The 14,700-nt window shown below is 43.0% G+C and overlaps 1 protein-coding gene across 1 annotated transcript in view; it reads left to right on the forward strand.

Moving 5' to 3' along the window:
• ADAMTS17 (ADAM metallopeptidase with thrombospondin type 1 motif 17) overlaps positions 1-14,700 on the forward strand; it is a 165,563-nt gene that overhangs the window by 98,998 nt on the left and 51,865 nt on the right. The window contains exons 14-15 of the mRNA XM_027714826.2: positions 1,589-1,716; positions 11,145-11,265. Of these exons, the coding sequence (XP_027570627.1) occupies positions 1,589-1,716; positions 11,145-11,265 (249 nt within the window). The remainder of the gene's footprint in view (positions 1-1,588; positions 1,717-11,144; positions 11,266-14,700) is intronic.

A 14,700-nucleotide genomic window follows, 5' to 3' on the forward strand; every position in this document is an offset into this window, starting at 1 on the left:
TCCCCCTAAGCTGCAACTGAAAGACTTAAGTACAATGAGTTGTTCTTGGTGCTGCCCTGCTGTTCTTTGAGTCTTCTTAACAGAACATACAGAGCTGTCAGTCCTTTGCTCCTCTTTCTGTAATGCCGGGAGAGAAGTGCCTTAACTTGATTCCCAGTCTGAACAGGCAGGTATTTGGGCATTTAAACATTAGAAAGTTCAAGTTAGTTTGGAACTGAAAAAAGAGGGGTTCCCTGGGACATTTTTGATATGTGTCAATTTTGGGCCTGTCAGCATGATTGCCTGTCCCACCTACATTCCTTTAATGCTTCCTGTGCTGGATCTTGCTGTTCATCTGCTATTCAACCAGATTTTGGTGGATATGAAATAATGTCCTTTCTGGAAGAGTAAACATCTTTCCCTGCACTCTGCTGAAAAGCACACCAGGCTGGTCTCACTTGGTCATCCCAAAGACATCCTTGCACAGGGGAGGGTGGTGTTGGAACTGACACCAGAAGACCAGACACTGGATGAGCCCTTCCCTGTGCCAGCACTGACAGATGAGCTCTGATGCCAGGACAAGAGCACAGGCAGCATTTCAGTTCCCACAGCAGACCCTCCAAGAGCACAATTCCTTCAGGCTGATTTTGCTTGTTGTTCCCCTCTGCCCCACTTCCTAAATAGTTTTGCTGGATGAATGCACAATACAGAGCTACTTCCTGGACTCATTTCAGTCACAGAAAACTCTCCCAGTTTTTTCCAGGGGTGAGCTGTTTCATTCCTTTCTCCATTTTCAGTCAGGAACTATAGGCTGCTGAGGGTCTGTAGATTCTTCCTTGGATGAAGTCCATGAGTAGCAGAATCTGCTCCAGAGGAAAAACATTATATTGCCTAAATATCTGTTACTTAAACATATGGCAGAGGCAGTCAGCAAACCCTGACACTGCTGAATGCTGCCAGTTAATAATACAAATGTTTGAAAAGGCTTTTTTACTTAACTCCTTCTCTAGCTAAACACAATAGTAGCTTTTCCAAAGTGATGTCTTAATAGCTAGTGATTGTCATTAGCATGGTGAAAGATACAACTTTTCTCTACTGATGTATTTGCAATTATTTGGGGGTTCTTTCTCTAGCAGTTCTAGCAGCATAGTTGGCTGCCAGGAATGTTTGTAGGGCCACAAATACCAGTTTAAGAAAATAGTAAGTAATATGAATGCAAGAATGCTTTACATGTGGGTATATAAGTGTTCCTACTGGCACACTGATGCAAGAAGTTGGTCTATCAGGAGGAGAAAGGGACTGGAGAACTTGTTCTTCTAAAATCAGTGGCTGTATCCTGAGACACACACACAGTCACTTGATCATTCTTCTCAGACTGTTGAAAGTGTATTGACTCAATGGTTTTCTGTACCTTAAAAGCCCAATCTCATCAGTGTAACCCTTTGAATATTGATATTTGGAAGTGGGGAAATGCCAGGCCTGAATTGACAGGCTGATGTTCCTTTGAAGATGAGATACCCAAAGCCATTCATGCAGAGAATGCATCCCCATTGCCTCAAACACTTGTCTGTGCTGTTCCTAAAGGCAGATGTTGTGTTTCTTTTCCCAGATAAGCCATGTGAGCTGTTCTGCTCTCCCCTGGGGAAGGATTCTCCCGTGCTGGTGACAGACAGAGTCCTGGATGGGACTCCCTGTGGGCCCTACGAGACCGACCTCTGTGTACATGGCAAGTGCCAGGTGGAGTAACCTTCTCTTGTTTTATTTCTAGTGTCAGGTACAGCCTGGGCAGCCTCTCTGGGAGTGGCTGGGGGGCTGTCTGTGAGGTGAGCACAACCCTGTTTTATCAGACCCACTACAAGTGCTCCACAGCCCTGTGTCTTGGGTTAAGAATTAAAATGCCCCAGTTATGATATTATTGCTGAACAGCTGGGAATGTTCAGTGATCACATTTGCTTGCGTGTAGTCATCAAATGGCTTGGGTGGGAAGGGACTTCTGTGAGGGGAGCAGATGGGAGTGGAAATCTTGGCCTGCTTAACTGCTCCTTTTTGGCTATTAGAGGAATCACTGAAAAAAACACTGGAGCTGCAAACTGGATTACAAATTGTCACTACCCTGTTACATGTGGTAGGTTGCCAGAATTGGATGCTTTTTAGGTCCACCCGGTTCCTGCCTGGAAACACTGAGGAAGCTTTTCAATACCAGTTGCCCCTTGTTTCCTGCAGCTGCTCGAGCCAGTAGCTTCCCCTGTGTGATTTTTGTTGACTGTTATTCTGTGATGCCAAGGTGAGTTACTGTAGGGGCCCATCAAAGCTGTTCAAAAGGCCTGTTGCCCTTGCAGTAATGAAAAGGGTCCCTTTCTCCCACAGAATTAGATTTAAAGCTCCCCCCTAGAGAATACAGGTTTGAAGAGCAGATCCTGCAGCCCTGAGCACAGACAAAGCCAGGGTTTTTTGCCTCTCACTTGGGTCACATAAAGAGCAAACTAGAGAGTATCTAGGGGAGGTTTTCTTCTGCTGTCCTGCAAATGGGACAATCAATATCCCCTTGGTTGTCCTTGGATGGACTGGCCAAACCCTGAACATGCTTTTTCCTTCTGCCTCTGGTCAGACAAGTCAAGGATGGAAATGAAGAGGATTCTTCAGAGTCTTCAGATTTGGTTCTCTTTTCCTTAGAGTGAAGGTGTGATGGCCTGTAACCACTGCAATGATTATTTCTCTCTAAGTTACATACAGAACCAAAATTAGGTGTGGGAGATCTTTGTAATAAAACTCTCCTGTTTTGCTGGGCAGTGAGACTGTAACAGAGCACACTGAATGCTTAGGGAGGGCATCTCTTAGAGCTGGTGTTACAGGTCCCTTGAAAATTTAATGGAGTTGTTAGACCCATACTAACTGGAGATTTAAGGTGTGGACAAGGAAAGGGAGAGAAGAAAATGTTTATTTAAAGATCATAATTGACAGGAAGTCATTCATGGGTGTTCCTAGTGATGTGTTGCAGTTGGGTTCAAGTCATTTGTCACAGACACTGTGACAGGGCAGACACTTGGTGGGTTTTCTCTCTCCTAATCATGTAACGTGTTCAAAGTTTGCTGCACACACAAGAGTGGTGTGAAAGACAGTTCACTTGGCTACTGCAACCCTGTCAGTGCTGGATTATTCCTGGCAGTTCTGCTTCTAAGTTTCTCCTCATCTAGATTTGTATCCTGTGGTAGGACTTCCTCTTTGTGCAGGGCACACCAAATCTGGCATTATTCTGATTTCTGTGAACAGGGACTGAGAGCCACTGAGTTTATTGCTTTGAGCCTTCCAGGCAGGGAGATGGATAAGCACAATATTCACCTGAGTGTAAGAGAGGCTTTGGAGGCATAAAGCAGCTTTACTTATAGCAAAGCAGCTTTACTTATAGCAATGTAGAGAAGTGAAAAATCTTTGGATTGAATTCTGCACTGCTGCAGGAGACACTTCCCACTGTTTCCTGTCAAATGCTGCTGAAGAGACATTTTTAATTCAGTCTTTCTAATTTGAACAGCAAGAGTCTGGGAGCCAATACAAGTTTGATTCTTTATAATTCAAAGTACTTTGCATAGAGCCAGGTTCATGGGGCATCCCACGTTACTTAATTTTTCCCTGTTTTTAGCTGTATCTGAAAAAAAAACTGGAAAAAAACCCATTAATAACCTTTTATAGTCGGGCCAGCTGTGCACCTCCAGCTGTGTGCCACTGACCATTCCTCTGGGCTGGCCAGCTTTACTGCTCCAGCAGTTCAGAGCAGCCACAAGTGGTAAATCAGACATTATGGCAGTGTACGTTTGCTTCTTGCAGGGAGGAGCAGTAGCTCCCTCCAGATGAATTCCTTGATGAGCTCAGAGCCTTGGAGGTACCTCACGAGAAGCAAATTGCACCCTGAGTCGGGGGCAACTGCCTGGGACTGTGCAGGGAGGTGCTGACAGCTCAGAACAGTCAGTCCATTTGCATCTGGCTGAGAAAGAATGCAGAATGATCAGCTGAAGCTGAGCAGATCTGAAAGCCTTGGGAACTCATTTATAACACTCCTCTGCCTTCCATGCAGTGCAGTGCTGAGATTTGCCATATGTGCCTGTGCACCCCATTTGCCACAGATCCCTGTCTCACCAGCTGCCTGTTAAACCAATTGAATTGACATATTCATTTAATTACTCTTCTCCTTATTTCTTTACCCAGCATAGACAAAGCCTGGCAACAAGCATTGCAGGGGGCCTGGAGAAGAGAATAAGTGCTGAAATCAGAGGGTGGTATTACTGTTATTTATTTTCTTATGTCGTCCTTCCAGCTAAAGGCTCTTAAAGGCAGGAATGGCACACTGTCAGTGTAACAGACAAATTAGCAGTAACCATTGCCTGTGAACATTTAGTCTAGGAAATGTAATAGATCTTTTCCCTTCATTAGATGCTCCTAAATGGAACTCATGCATCATTGTTGGGTGATGAATGGATGTAGATGAGCATAGCAGAGAAAAAACTGCTGCAATGAGAGGAGGGTTTTGAGAAGGAAAGCAGGAACAGATTCTTTGAAGCATTTGGGCACTAAGGGAAGAGAGTTTTCCTTCAGTTGTACTTCGGGAAGTTATTACAGTTTCATTTTAAAGCCATGAGCTGAGCTCAGATTTAAACAGTATGAGTGAAGCCTTTTGGTGTCAGCCTTTCTATCCCTGAAACAAAATCATCCCTGTATTTATCCCCTACACCTAAAGGCAGCTGGAATGAGTAAACTTGGTTATTACTTTGATCAAGCCTAGAAGCACCAGAGAGCAAAGTCAGCCCTAAATTTAGCATAGGAGTTCCTAAATCAACTAGACTTTTTATAATCTTACTCCTTTTTTTTTCTATGAATCGTAAACTCTTCCTCCAATTTTGTCATGTCCTTATTTATTAGAGTTGATTTTGAGGTCGAACATTTCAAATGCACTTATCCTTACCACCTCCTGAGCAGACTGGAACCCCTGTTCACTGTGGATATAGGGATTTGACATTCCCTTCTTGAAGGGCACATGGTCCTCTAGCAAGGAGAATTTACTTTCTCCATGGATTTTTCAGCCACAGAAAATCTGTAGCAGGCTGCAGAACAAGAGGAGGGTGAGGGCTCCTCTGGGCTTTGCAGGTTTGCTTTCTCAGTCATTTCAGTCCTGGTGAGACAGGGCAGGGCAGTGCAACCTGCAGCTCACAGTAGCTTTATCTTCTCATATTTCTCTCCCAGTGACAAGTGGCTTTCAGAGAGAGGATTCCCTGAGGGTTTTGTTCTCCCTCAAGACTGTTGTGCGTGCGTTCCATGAGGGAACGCTCGTGGAAGCAGAGCCCTTTCTGACCTCTTACAGACCTTCACTCTGTGCTGCTGAGGTTGACACAAAACTGAGGCAGCAGCAGAGCTAAAAAAAGTGTCAGATGTACCAGGGCAGTGGTGTGAGGAGAAGAGCAGCTGCTCAGCTGAGTGTGGTGACACGCAGGGCTTTGTGCTGGCTTTTCTCAAAGGAGGATTAGTCTGAGACTCATGATAGCATGAGAACTTTCCAGTGGGGGCTACAGAGTCTACTTGAGGATGTAATCTAAGGTCTCTTTGAAAAGAGAGACCTCCTTTTATAGCAGGACTGGGCTGGAGATCAAGGGCAGTCTTTGCTGTGATTTAACAGTTGAAGAGGTGAAGATGTTTTGGCTCTGTCTGTGGTTTTCTCATTGATATTTTGTCATATCACACCTCCTTTAACTTGCTGGTGAATCCACAATGATAATAAGCCACATACTGGACTGTCCTGGCACAACAACAGTGTTATAGAACTACTTTCTTTCCAAAGTGATTGTCATACAGTGTGAAAGGGGAGCATAAACTGGAAAATGGACAGATTTTCAAAAATAATTTCTGCAAACTGGTTAGGCAGAGTGGCAGCAGAAGGCCACAGGTGGCAGAGGAGAAATTGGAGTGGTCTACTGGACCTGCTGCTGGCAAACAGTTTTCTACACACTCAGTACCCACTTTTTGCATTTGATTGACACATCCAGTTCTGGCTTTGTCTCCTCACTTGAGTATTTTCCGTGTATTATTCATATTCCTGCACCACAAACTGTGGTACAAGATGTTCCAGACCGGGTAGCTTGTCTCCCTACAACAACTTGGCTTAGCATTGTACTTTGATAAATTATTTAGTGTATGTGCACAAAATCCAGGATTGTCTGAACTACAGAAACCTGTTGTATAATTGCCTTTTTTTTCCATTTCTGGGTCTGTAGCCTTGTAATCTGAGGGCTAAAAAGAGTATCAGGGCTTTTGGTGAGTAAAGTGTAGTGACAAAACCAAGACTTTGTTGATATCTTACTAGTTTTTAAATGTACTTTACAGTGGGGTGTGAAAAAAAGTAAAACAAGCTGCTTCCCCTTATTTTTCTTCCATGTTATCCCATGAAAAGCATGGAATAGAACAGAAGCAAAGGAGTTCCTGGGATGGGAAAAAGCTTTGTATTATTTGCATGTTCTCTCAGGAACACAGGGGTTTTGACACATAACCTTCAGTCTCTATATGTGAATAAGGGGTTACCAAGAATTATTGTTTCTAGAACCCCACGAACTGCTGAGGGATCTAAGCACAGAGTCAATGGTCAGGTGTCACTGGAGATCCAAAGCAGATGAGATAATGCTAATTTAAAATAGGCAGTGTCCAGCTCCTGTTCCAGCAGAGCTGCCCTGACTCACGTAAAATCTGAAGGCTTGGGAAGTTACAGGAGGATATTTCCTGAGCTAAATTCTACATGGACTCCAATCCATCACCCAAAATTTCTTGTGGAACAGAAATAGAAGTAACTCAGAGATGAACTGCCTGATTAGGGACCAGGACTCCTCTCCTGTACAAACCCTCACAGACACTCACAACCCTCCAGAAGGGCAAAAGTGTTTAAAACAGAAAAATAAGAATTCTCTTCCCCTCAGATCTGAATTTCAGTTGTTCCCATATGGACACTCCTGTTTCTTGTGGTCCATCCCTGGAGGTATCAATGGCCATTGGATATTATGGACAAAAAGAATTGGCAGTGTGGGTGAATCTGTCATAACCAGCGTGCTCTGTACATGATTAATTTGTAAAATGGCACATATTGCATCAATATTTATATTTGATCCATTGAGACAGCTAGTTAGTTCAGCATATGGGAAACATTACAGTTTTGTGAGCCTACAATGTCATTTCTTACACAGGGTGGGTGTATATAACAAAAATAATTGTGTTTATGTAGCAAAACATACTCACACAGGCTGTATCAATTGAGCTCTTGCACAGCCATTGAAAATACAAATAAAAATATCATTAAAAAATAGCCAAGCAATACAGAAAATAGTTCACACAGAAGAATCCAAATGATCTGTATTCAGAAGAGAAGAGGAGTTTTCCTATGCTGGAGCCAGCAATGACTGAAGCTGGAAATACCACCCAACAAGCAGTACTTTCAGATGTTTAATTATAAAAATGAGAAGAAGGGGGAGGGAGAGAAGGAAGGGTGGACTGAGATAGCAGCTTAAAGAGAATTAATTTCAGGCCTTTGGCTCAGCAAATGTGCAGTTACCTGCCAATTTATAGGTCAATGAATAGTTCCAAAATGTGGTGTCAGAGTAGGAGACTGCCTGGGTTGAGGATGGATTGGAAACCTGTGGACACATTTCTGACTCTCCATGCTGAGTTCTTGAACCCTCAAAAGACTTATCTTTATGTTTCTTGTCAGCATTTCCATGTTTTAAAACTGCTTCCCTTCTCACCAGTCCATTCAAAGCTGATGGAACTGAAAGTATCCAGCTCTTGTTGGATGGGCTGGTCCACGGACTCATGGATAACTCCTGGGTCAGAAAACACACAGGATGTTACTTAAAAGGTCTTTCTTTCTTCAGGATGTAAAGCTTCCCCTTTCTGCTTCTCAGTTTGGTAAATCCTCTTACCTTGGTTGGCACTGGACTGTACAGGGAGCAGCACAGAGCAAGTGAGAGATGGTAAAGATCAAACAACTCCCTTGAGCCATTTGGGTTTTAAGGAATTCTTTCTGCACTATGAAAACTTGACTTTTGAGCAGTGGAGCTTAGGATTTTTCCCCTTGCATGTGGTTAATTAAGCCCTCACTTTTTGGAAGGCTTTCAGCAGGTTGAGGACAGCTCTGTAGTTTAATGATTGGCAGTCAAACACAAACAGCATCATGTCAGTGAGAAGCTGATGATGGACAGACTCGATAGTTTGGTGAGGCTCCAATTTTTCCACCCAGTGCTGGAATCTCAGAGGCTTTCACACCTTGGAGAAACCTGGAAGTATCTCTCAATTAACAGCCCAAGGACCAGCAGGTGCTTTCCTCTCGGAAGGGAGTGTTTTGCTCTCCCAGCCCTGTCTCTTTCCCTTGTTTTAAGAGTGACTTTATTTTCCATGTGGAAAGTCCTCGAAGGATCTGATTGACTGAGGTGGTCACTGTAATGTGTTTCTAAATGACTTTACAGCTTTTGGAATCCATTGTCAAATCTTAACCAAAGCTGTTTCATAATGTACTATTATTAAATGTACTGTTATTAAATGCACTTTCAGTTTGGAAATGGTTGGAAGGCTTGGGGAGAGGGAAATGGGCTTTAATATTTACGTAGACAACAGTAAAGTGCTTCCAAGGTATTTTTCCCCCATAAAGTATCAAGAATGCACCAATTTTCATCTTGAAGCCAAGAAAGAAAAGTGTTATGTTCTCTGAAAGATTTTCCTTTGTAAGAAGCCATTTCCTGGCTCAGATCTGTTGGGGGCTTCAATCCTCAAGCCCTGGATTGAAGAAAATCAATCCCTGTGAATGGGAGAGATGATACTGTTGAAGGGAAGGCTGCAAGGACTATTCCCAGTTCCTTCACTCACAGGGAATTAGGGTGAAAACAGCAAAGGTTTTGGGAGTTATATCTGTGAATTCAGTGGATGCTCTTTCCATGCCCTCAGAGAGGGTCTCTCAAGTCCAAGAGTGTCATGACCAAGTAGATGTGGGAGGAGAAGGCTTATCTGGTACCCCAGTGTCAGAGGAGGGGGATTCATTCTTCCCAAGGCTTTGCTGGCTTGCACTGGTTCCCATTATCTGGGAAACTCCAGTGTAAATGCAAAGCATGTGATTGCTAACTCCCCATTCTTCCCCTGCCTCCGTTAGAGCCCTGCAGACTCCTCCTGGAGCACTGGGAATAAGTGCGGTTCAACACTCATTATATTCCCTTTATTCATGTGTGTGCTCACATAGTGCTAATAACAATGCAGCACAATAAAAGATAGCACTAGAGCCTGAAATGAAGCACAGCCTTTCCAGGATCCCAGCAGGGTGGCAGGCAGGCATTTATTTCCAGCTGCCTTTCAGCAGCCCCGTTAATAAATCATGCCAATTTTCCTGGAAGGAGAACTGCTGGGACATCCTTCTGTTCTGGGGGCAGAATCACATTCAATATCCCAAAATTATTTGTTGGACAAGGGTGTGAAGTTGAAACTTGAGAATTGCAACTGCCAGGAACTCCATGCTCTTCTTCTTACCTTTTTCAACTCCCCTTTATGGAGTTTTTTTTCCCTGAAGTTCTTTGCACCCCCGTACGTGCAGTGCTGGTTAATGAGCAGCATTTCCCTGCTCTGTGTTTGGGATGATCAACCCTTCTCAGCATGTGTCTGCCTCTAATGATTTACCCAGACAAACTCTGCCTCAGCACACGTCTGAGCACTGGCAGCCTTTGATCCCTGAGCACATCTGGACTCAGGCAGTGGCCAGTGTCTCCTGAAACAAGCGGAATGTTGGAGTTCAGCTCCAAATTACTTTGCTTACACGCAGACAGGCTCAGATAAACAGCCCAAGTCCTCTTAATATTTCCCTGCTTTACCCTATTTTTCAAAATGTTTGTTGTTTTGATTGTTCCCTAAGATATCTCTCCAACTTTCCCCTGGCTTCATTATAACAAGGCAAAGAAGGGAGAGACCCGACAGCCTTATTCAAATAAGTCTTATTAGTGACAGTCCTGCTAATTCATTTGCCAAGAAACTGTTTATCTGCACAGAATAAAACTTTAACTCATTTTTAATACTGCAATTGCTGCTAATAATTTGCATAATGACAACTCTTATTTCAGGAGAAATTTATGAATAAAGAGGGAATTGCTGATTCTTTAGAGGGTCTTACATGGACAGAATACAATTCATGTAGATTAATGACAATAAGTCTTGTCAACATCAAGATCTACAGATGTGGAATGTTCACCATTGTAACCTGCAAATGCTTTGTGAATAAGGAATATTATGGTGATAATCCCGATAGGTACAGGGAGAATACTGTGACTATTCTAGGAATTCCCATCTGTGGAAGCAAAACTTCAGGTTTTTATTGGAAGAAGTTTAGGTAGGTGTACAAAATGATGAAAATACCATTTAAAATGAAGTGAAATTGTTAGAATTTATTATTTGTTTTACAATCAAATGTCTATGCTTACTACAGTGCAAGCACATGGAAAATTTCATAATTGTGTAAGCAATTTTATGGTATGAATTGGCCAAATATGAACCTGACCTGCTTCCATTGAACTGCTCTTGCATTGCAGGTATTTTGAGCCATCTGATTAATGAGCTCTTTTTTCAGGTATTGCAGAAGTGTAAAGAGAACTGAATGTTACCTTTCCTGTTAAGATCCCCATCCAAAACAGAGCTCATTCAGTGGAATTGTAATTACTCTGCATTTTTGTGCATTGAAGGGCTATGACCAGGATATTTATTACTTGGGTTAATTCTCATTTGAGGAGATCACATTTTTCTCTTCTCTCTGTGGTCCATTTCTCTGGGATGTCTTTGAGCTCCTCAGATGGAAATTGCTTTACAAACTTGAAACTGTTGAGTTTGAAGGAAGTTAGAGTGGGATAGTATGAAATCTGTGATGATACCTGGAATAACTAGTGTTTGTGAGACTCTCTCCAGTTAAATCTAAATCAAAGTTCCTGCTCTGAGTGTTAGAGGAGGGAGCTGCTGAATAACCAACTCACCACCGTTCCAGCTCCCCTGACTCACAGTGTTTCCTTCCCATTCAGGCTTTCAGTCAGATGTCAATCTTAGTCTTGACCTCGGTGTTTAGATCTGCTCTAACCTTGCAAACAAAATAACGGGGACCCTCTGGTTGTTGTCACCAGAAAATCGGCTGCGATGGAATCATTGGCTCGGCTGCCAAGGAGGATCGCTGTGGAATCTGCAGTGGGGATGGGAAAACCTGCAAGGTGGTGAAAGGAGACTTCAACCACACCAAGGGGATGGGTGAGTAAACCCTCAGAGGGGAGTTAGAGTGGTAGTAACAGCTTTTCTTGGATAGCATTGGACTCGTCTGCTCCGGTGAACACACAACGAACACAACCCAAAACACAGCTCACTTCAAATGTGATGCCCTGCCTGCTTCTTATTCACACACCAGGCATTGCCTCTGTCTGAGATTCAGGATGAAGCTGTGTTTCTCATTTTCAGTGCTACTGGTGCTGATGATTTTAAGTAAGAGACGAAATCACAGTGTCTTCTCCAGTGGGAGGGAGGTTGGATTTCAGCACCGTCTTGGAGCTCTTTGGGAGCTCAGAATGATGCATGTTGCATGTTGTACATGATTCATGTTATAATCAGGATATCTCAGCTAAAGGAAAGAGCACTCCCCTCTGAATGTTTTTACTGATTCCCTGCCAGGAATAGTATCCAGTATAGGATACAGGAGCTTCCACTTGGAGTTAAGACATTTCCCTCTCTTGTTAAACATTAATGTATGTACAGCTTGGTGTTTGAATTAGTCTTTGTTCCAGGGTTTCTCTATTGCACTTCTGAGAAACCTGTTATCACTCATCCTAATCAGCCAAAGGCAGGGAAAGCCACCTTCAGAACTTGCAAGCTGCTCCAAGAGGAGGGAATTTTCCAGAAAAAAAATTATTTCACATTCAGTAGATACAGAATTGCCACATTCAACACGTGCTACTCGAGGACTAAGTTCCACAAAGCACATAAAGATCCTCTTTAAACACACACTCAATTCTGTTTGGTCACCAAAGCAGCACCAGTGCTCAGCAGCTTCCTTTAATTGAGGTTTCAGCACTGAGGTCTGAGGCTCTGATTTGTTTGTTGACCTCTTCCTCTGCATCCTCCTCCTCATTACCTCTGGAGCCAGCTGGGATCTGGCTCCTCCTCTGAGCTGCAGGTAGGATTTCCCCCTGCACCACATCTCTCTGGAGCATATTTGTGCTGTGGCATTGCTTGGCCAACCTGTTGAATGGCTTCCATTAGTGCCTTTGACTCTTTTGTCCCAGTTATTTTCCACCTACTTATGTCAAGGCATTTACATTTGATGCAAATGGTGGGAAAATTTTCATGTTTCTATTGAAAAAAAAAGCTACATTTCTGTAGCAGACTGTAGAGCTTTCATGAACTTCTTACATGCTCCTGAAGAGAAACTATCTTTTATCTTTCCCAATGAGTCCACAAAACATCTTGTGCAGATAACTAAGAAATTTCTGGGTCACTGCCAGGAGGTTGCTCCCGTTTCCAGCTCGACAGGCTGCTCCAGGGTGGTGACTTTACAAGGCTGTTGGAACAGAACAGTTTGAGCCTTAACTGGCTGCCAGGACACTGCAGGAGCTTTCACCCCCAGAGCCCTGGAGCCCAGTCAGAAGGGATTCCTGACTGGCTCAGGGATAGTGTTCAGGCATTTGGATTCTTTGCTGATCATCTCAGAATCACAAACCTTTCAAAATGTTGCTTTGTCAGTGCAATGTTTCCACCTTTACCCATCTCACGTTATCTAGAAGATAATTAGGTTTCTTGCCATTATAATCTCATAAACATTTATTGGATATTTTGATTATTTTTTTTTAGTTTAATTTGAGAGGTAATTAAATTTAATGTTTACTCCCATCAGTTTCTATTCACACACTGCTGTTTTGCAGAATCAGGTCCTCAGGTGAACTCACTGAATCTCATGCAGTAGGCAGAGCTCCAGGGCTGGGTCTGGGGTATCACAAGTGAACACAAAGTTATTTAAGAAAAAATTGCCTTTTTTCTTTAAATTGACAGTTAAGCAAATATATGCAAACATTTGACAGAAGCTGGGGCAAAGGAGAACCCACAATATTCTGTGGTAACAGATCCAAGGTTGGATGTGTAAATGATTGCAAATCCCTACGAACCTCCTGCAATCCAAGTTAAGGCCAACACCCCAATTTAAGATTTCAGAAGAGAACAGACCTCAAGCATCAGGACAGTGGTTGTTTTGGATGGTACCTGCTCGGGGAATTGCAGCTGCCGCCCCTGGGCCAGATGCTCAGCAGCTCTGCAGGGTCAGTCCCTCTGTGCCCTGGGGTTGCAAATGATGTTGTGGAGCCCTGTGACCTGAACATAACCCCTGCCAACCCCTTTCTGTTTCTCAGTAACCAATAGTCATTGTAAGAAGGTTTCCACATGTGTGATGGCAAAGGCAAAGGCTGTTCCCAAGTGTTTCTCATGTAAGATACTTGAATGCTGTTTGCAGTGTCAGTGGGTGTTGGTGACATCCTTTGGTGTTGGTTCTTTGTCTTCTTTTGGTTGGATTAGTTGGGGAAATTTGGTATCAAAAGCCATGGATAAACTTCAAGCCCTTTTACTGTTTCACTTGCTTTGTCAGAGATACAAAGTACAGATCCTTTTCTTATAGAGAACCTGCATGAAAGAAAGCCGAATTTTCATTAACCCAGCAAAAAGAACCAGGCCTATTTCTCTTTTTTTCCTGACTTTAATGTCCCAGAGGTTCTGACACCCTGGTGGGAGATGATATTGGAATGTTCAAAGTGCCTCATAGGAGGTCCAACAGTTCAGATCTTACCACCTGTGATCCAGGGTGATCCAACTGGAAATGGATTCCCTTTTTCTGTTGGAGAGGAGGTCAAAAGCCTTTATTTATGATGCTGAACATCACATACACTTGTGTGCAGCTGGCTGTCCTCAGCAGCCCAGCTCAATGCACTGTTTAGACTGAGGTTTCCTTTTGACTGGCAGCTTGCCCTGTACCTATTTCTGTGACATAATTTTTCAAAAACAAACACAGAGTTGTTCTAAAGTCCATCTCTGTCACCCTGCCACTGTTCAGGGCACCTAGAAATGAAGGACAGCTCTTTGGCTTGTGTCTGTTGAGGAGCTGATTCATCTTCTGCCTTGGCTGCTCAGAGACCTGCATCTCTCTCTTGATTTTTCTCAGCCACATCAAGATTTTAGTTTGCTTATGATTCAAAAGAAGGACCACAGATATTTGGATTTTTTTTTTTTTTTAATGGCAGAACTTAATAAGGTGAGATATGCCAGTTGTAATTTTGGGAAAGATGGAGTACATCTTTGCTGGCAATTTTTCTTTTTAAGATAGTGGAAAAGCAGGCTTTTTATTGTATATACTGCTTGTCCAACACTTACTTGAAAGAAATTTGAATAGGAGTGCTGGCTACAAGCATCTTTAGCCCACACAAAAAAAGTCTTTTTTTATCAATAGGGTTTACATCTAAATGATGAGAAAATAGAGCCCTAGGGCTAACTCTGAGGGTTATAAGTTTATATATCAACTTATAAGGGTTTAAGCAGCACATGCAAGTTAGAAATCCCAGCAACCAACTTCACAGCAATAGTAGGAGGCTTTGAAATCTATCCATGGCTCTCCAGTGAAATTGTTTCCTTCCAAACGAGCTGTCCCATGGCTGG

Source organism: Pipra filicauda, unplaced genomic scaffold, assembly GCF_003945595.2.
Source record: "Pipra filicauda isolate LSUMZ 115617 unplaced genomic scaffold, ASM394559v2 scaffold70_size2993248_pilon, whole genome shotgun sequence".
NCBI lineage: Eukaryota > Metazoa > Chordata > Aves > Passeriformes > Pipridae > Pipra > Pipra filicauda.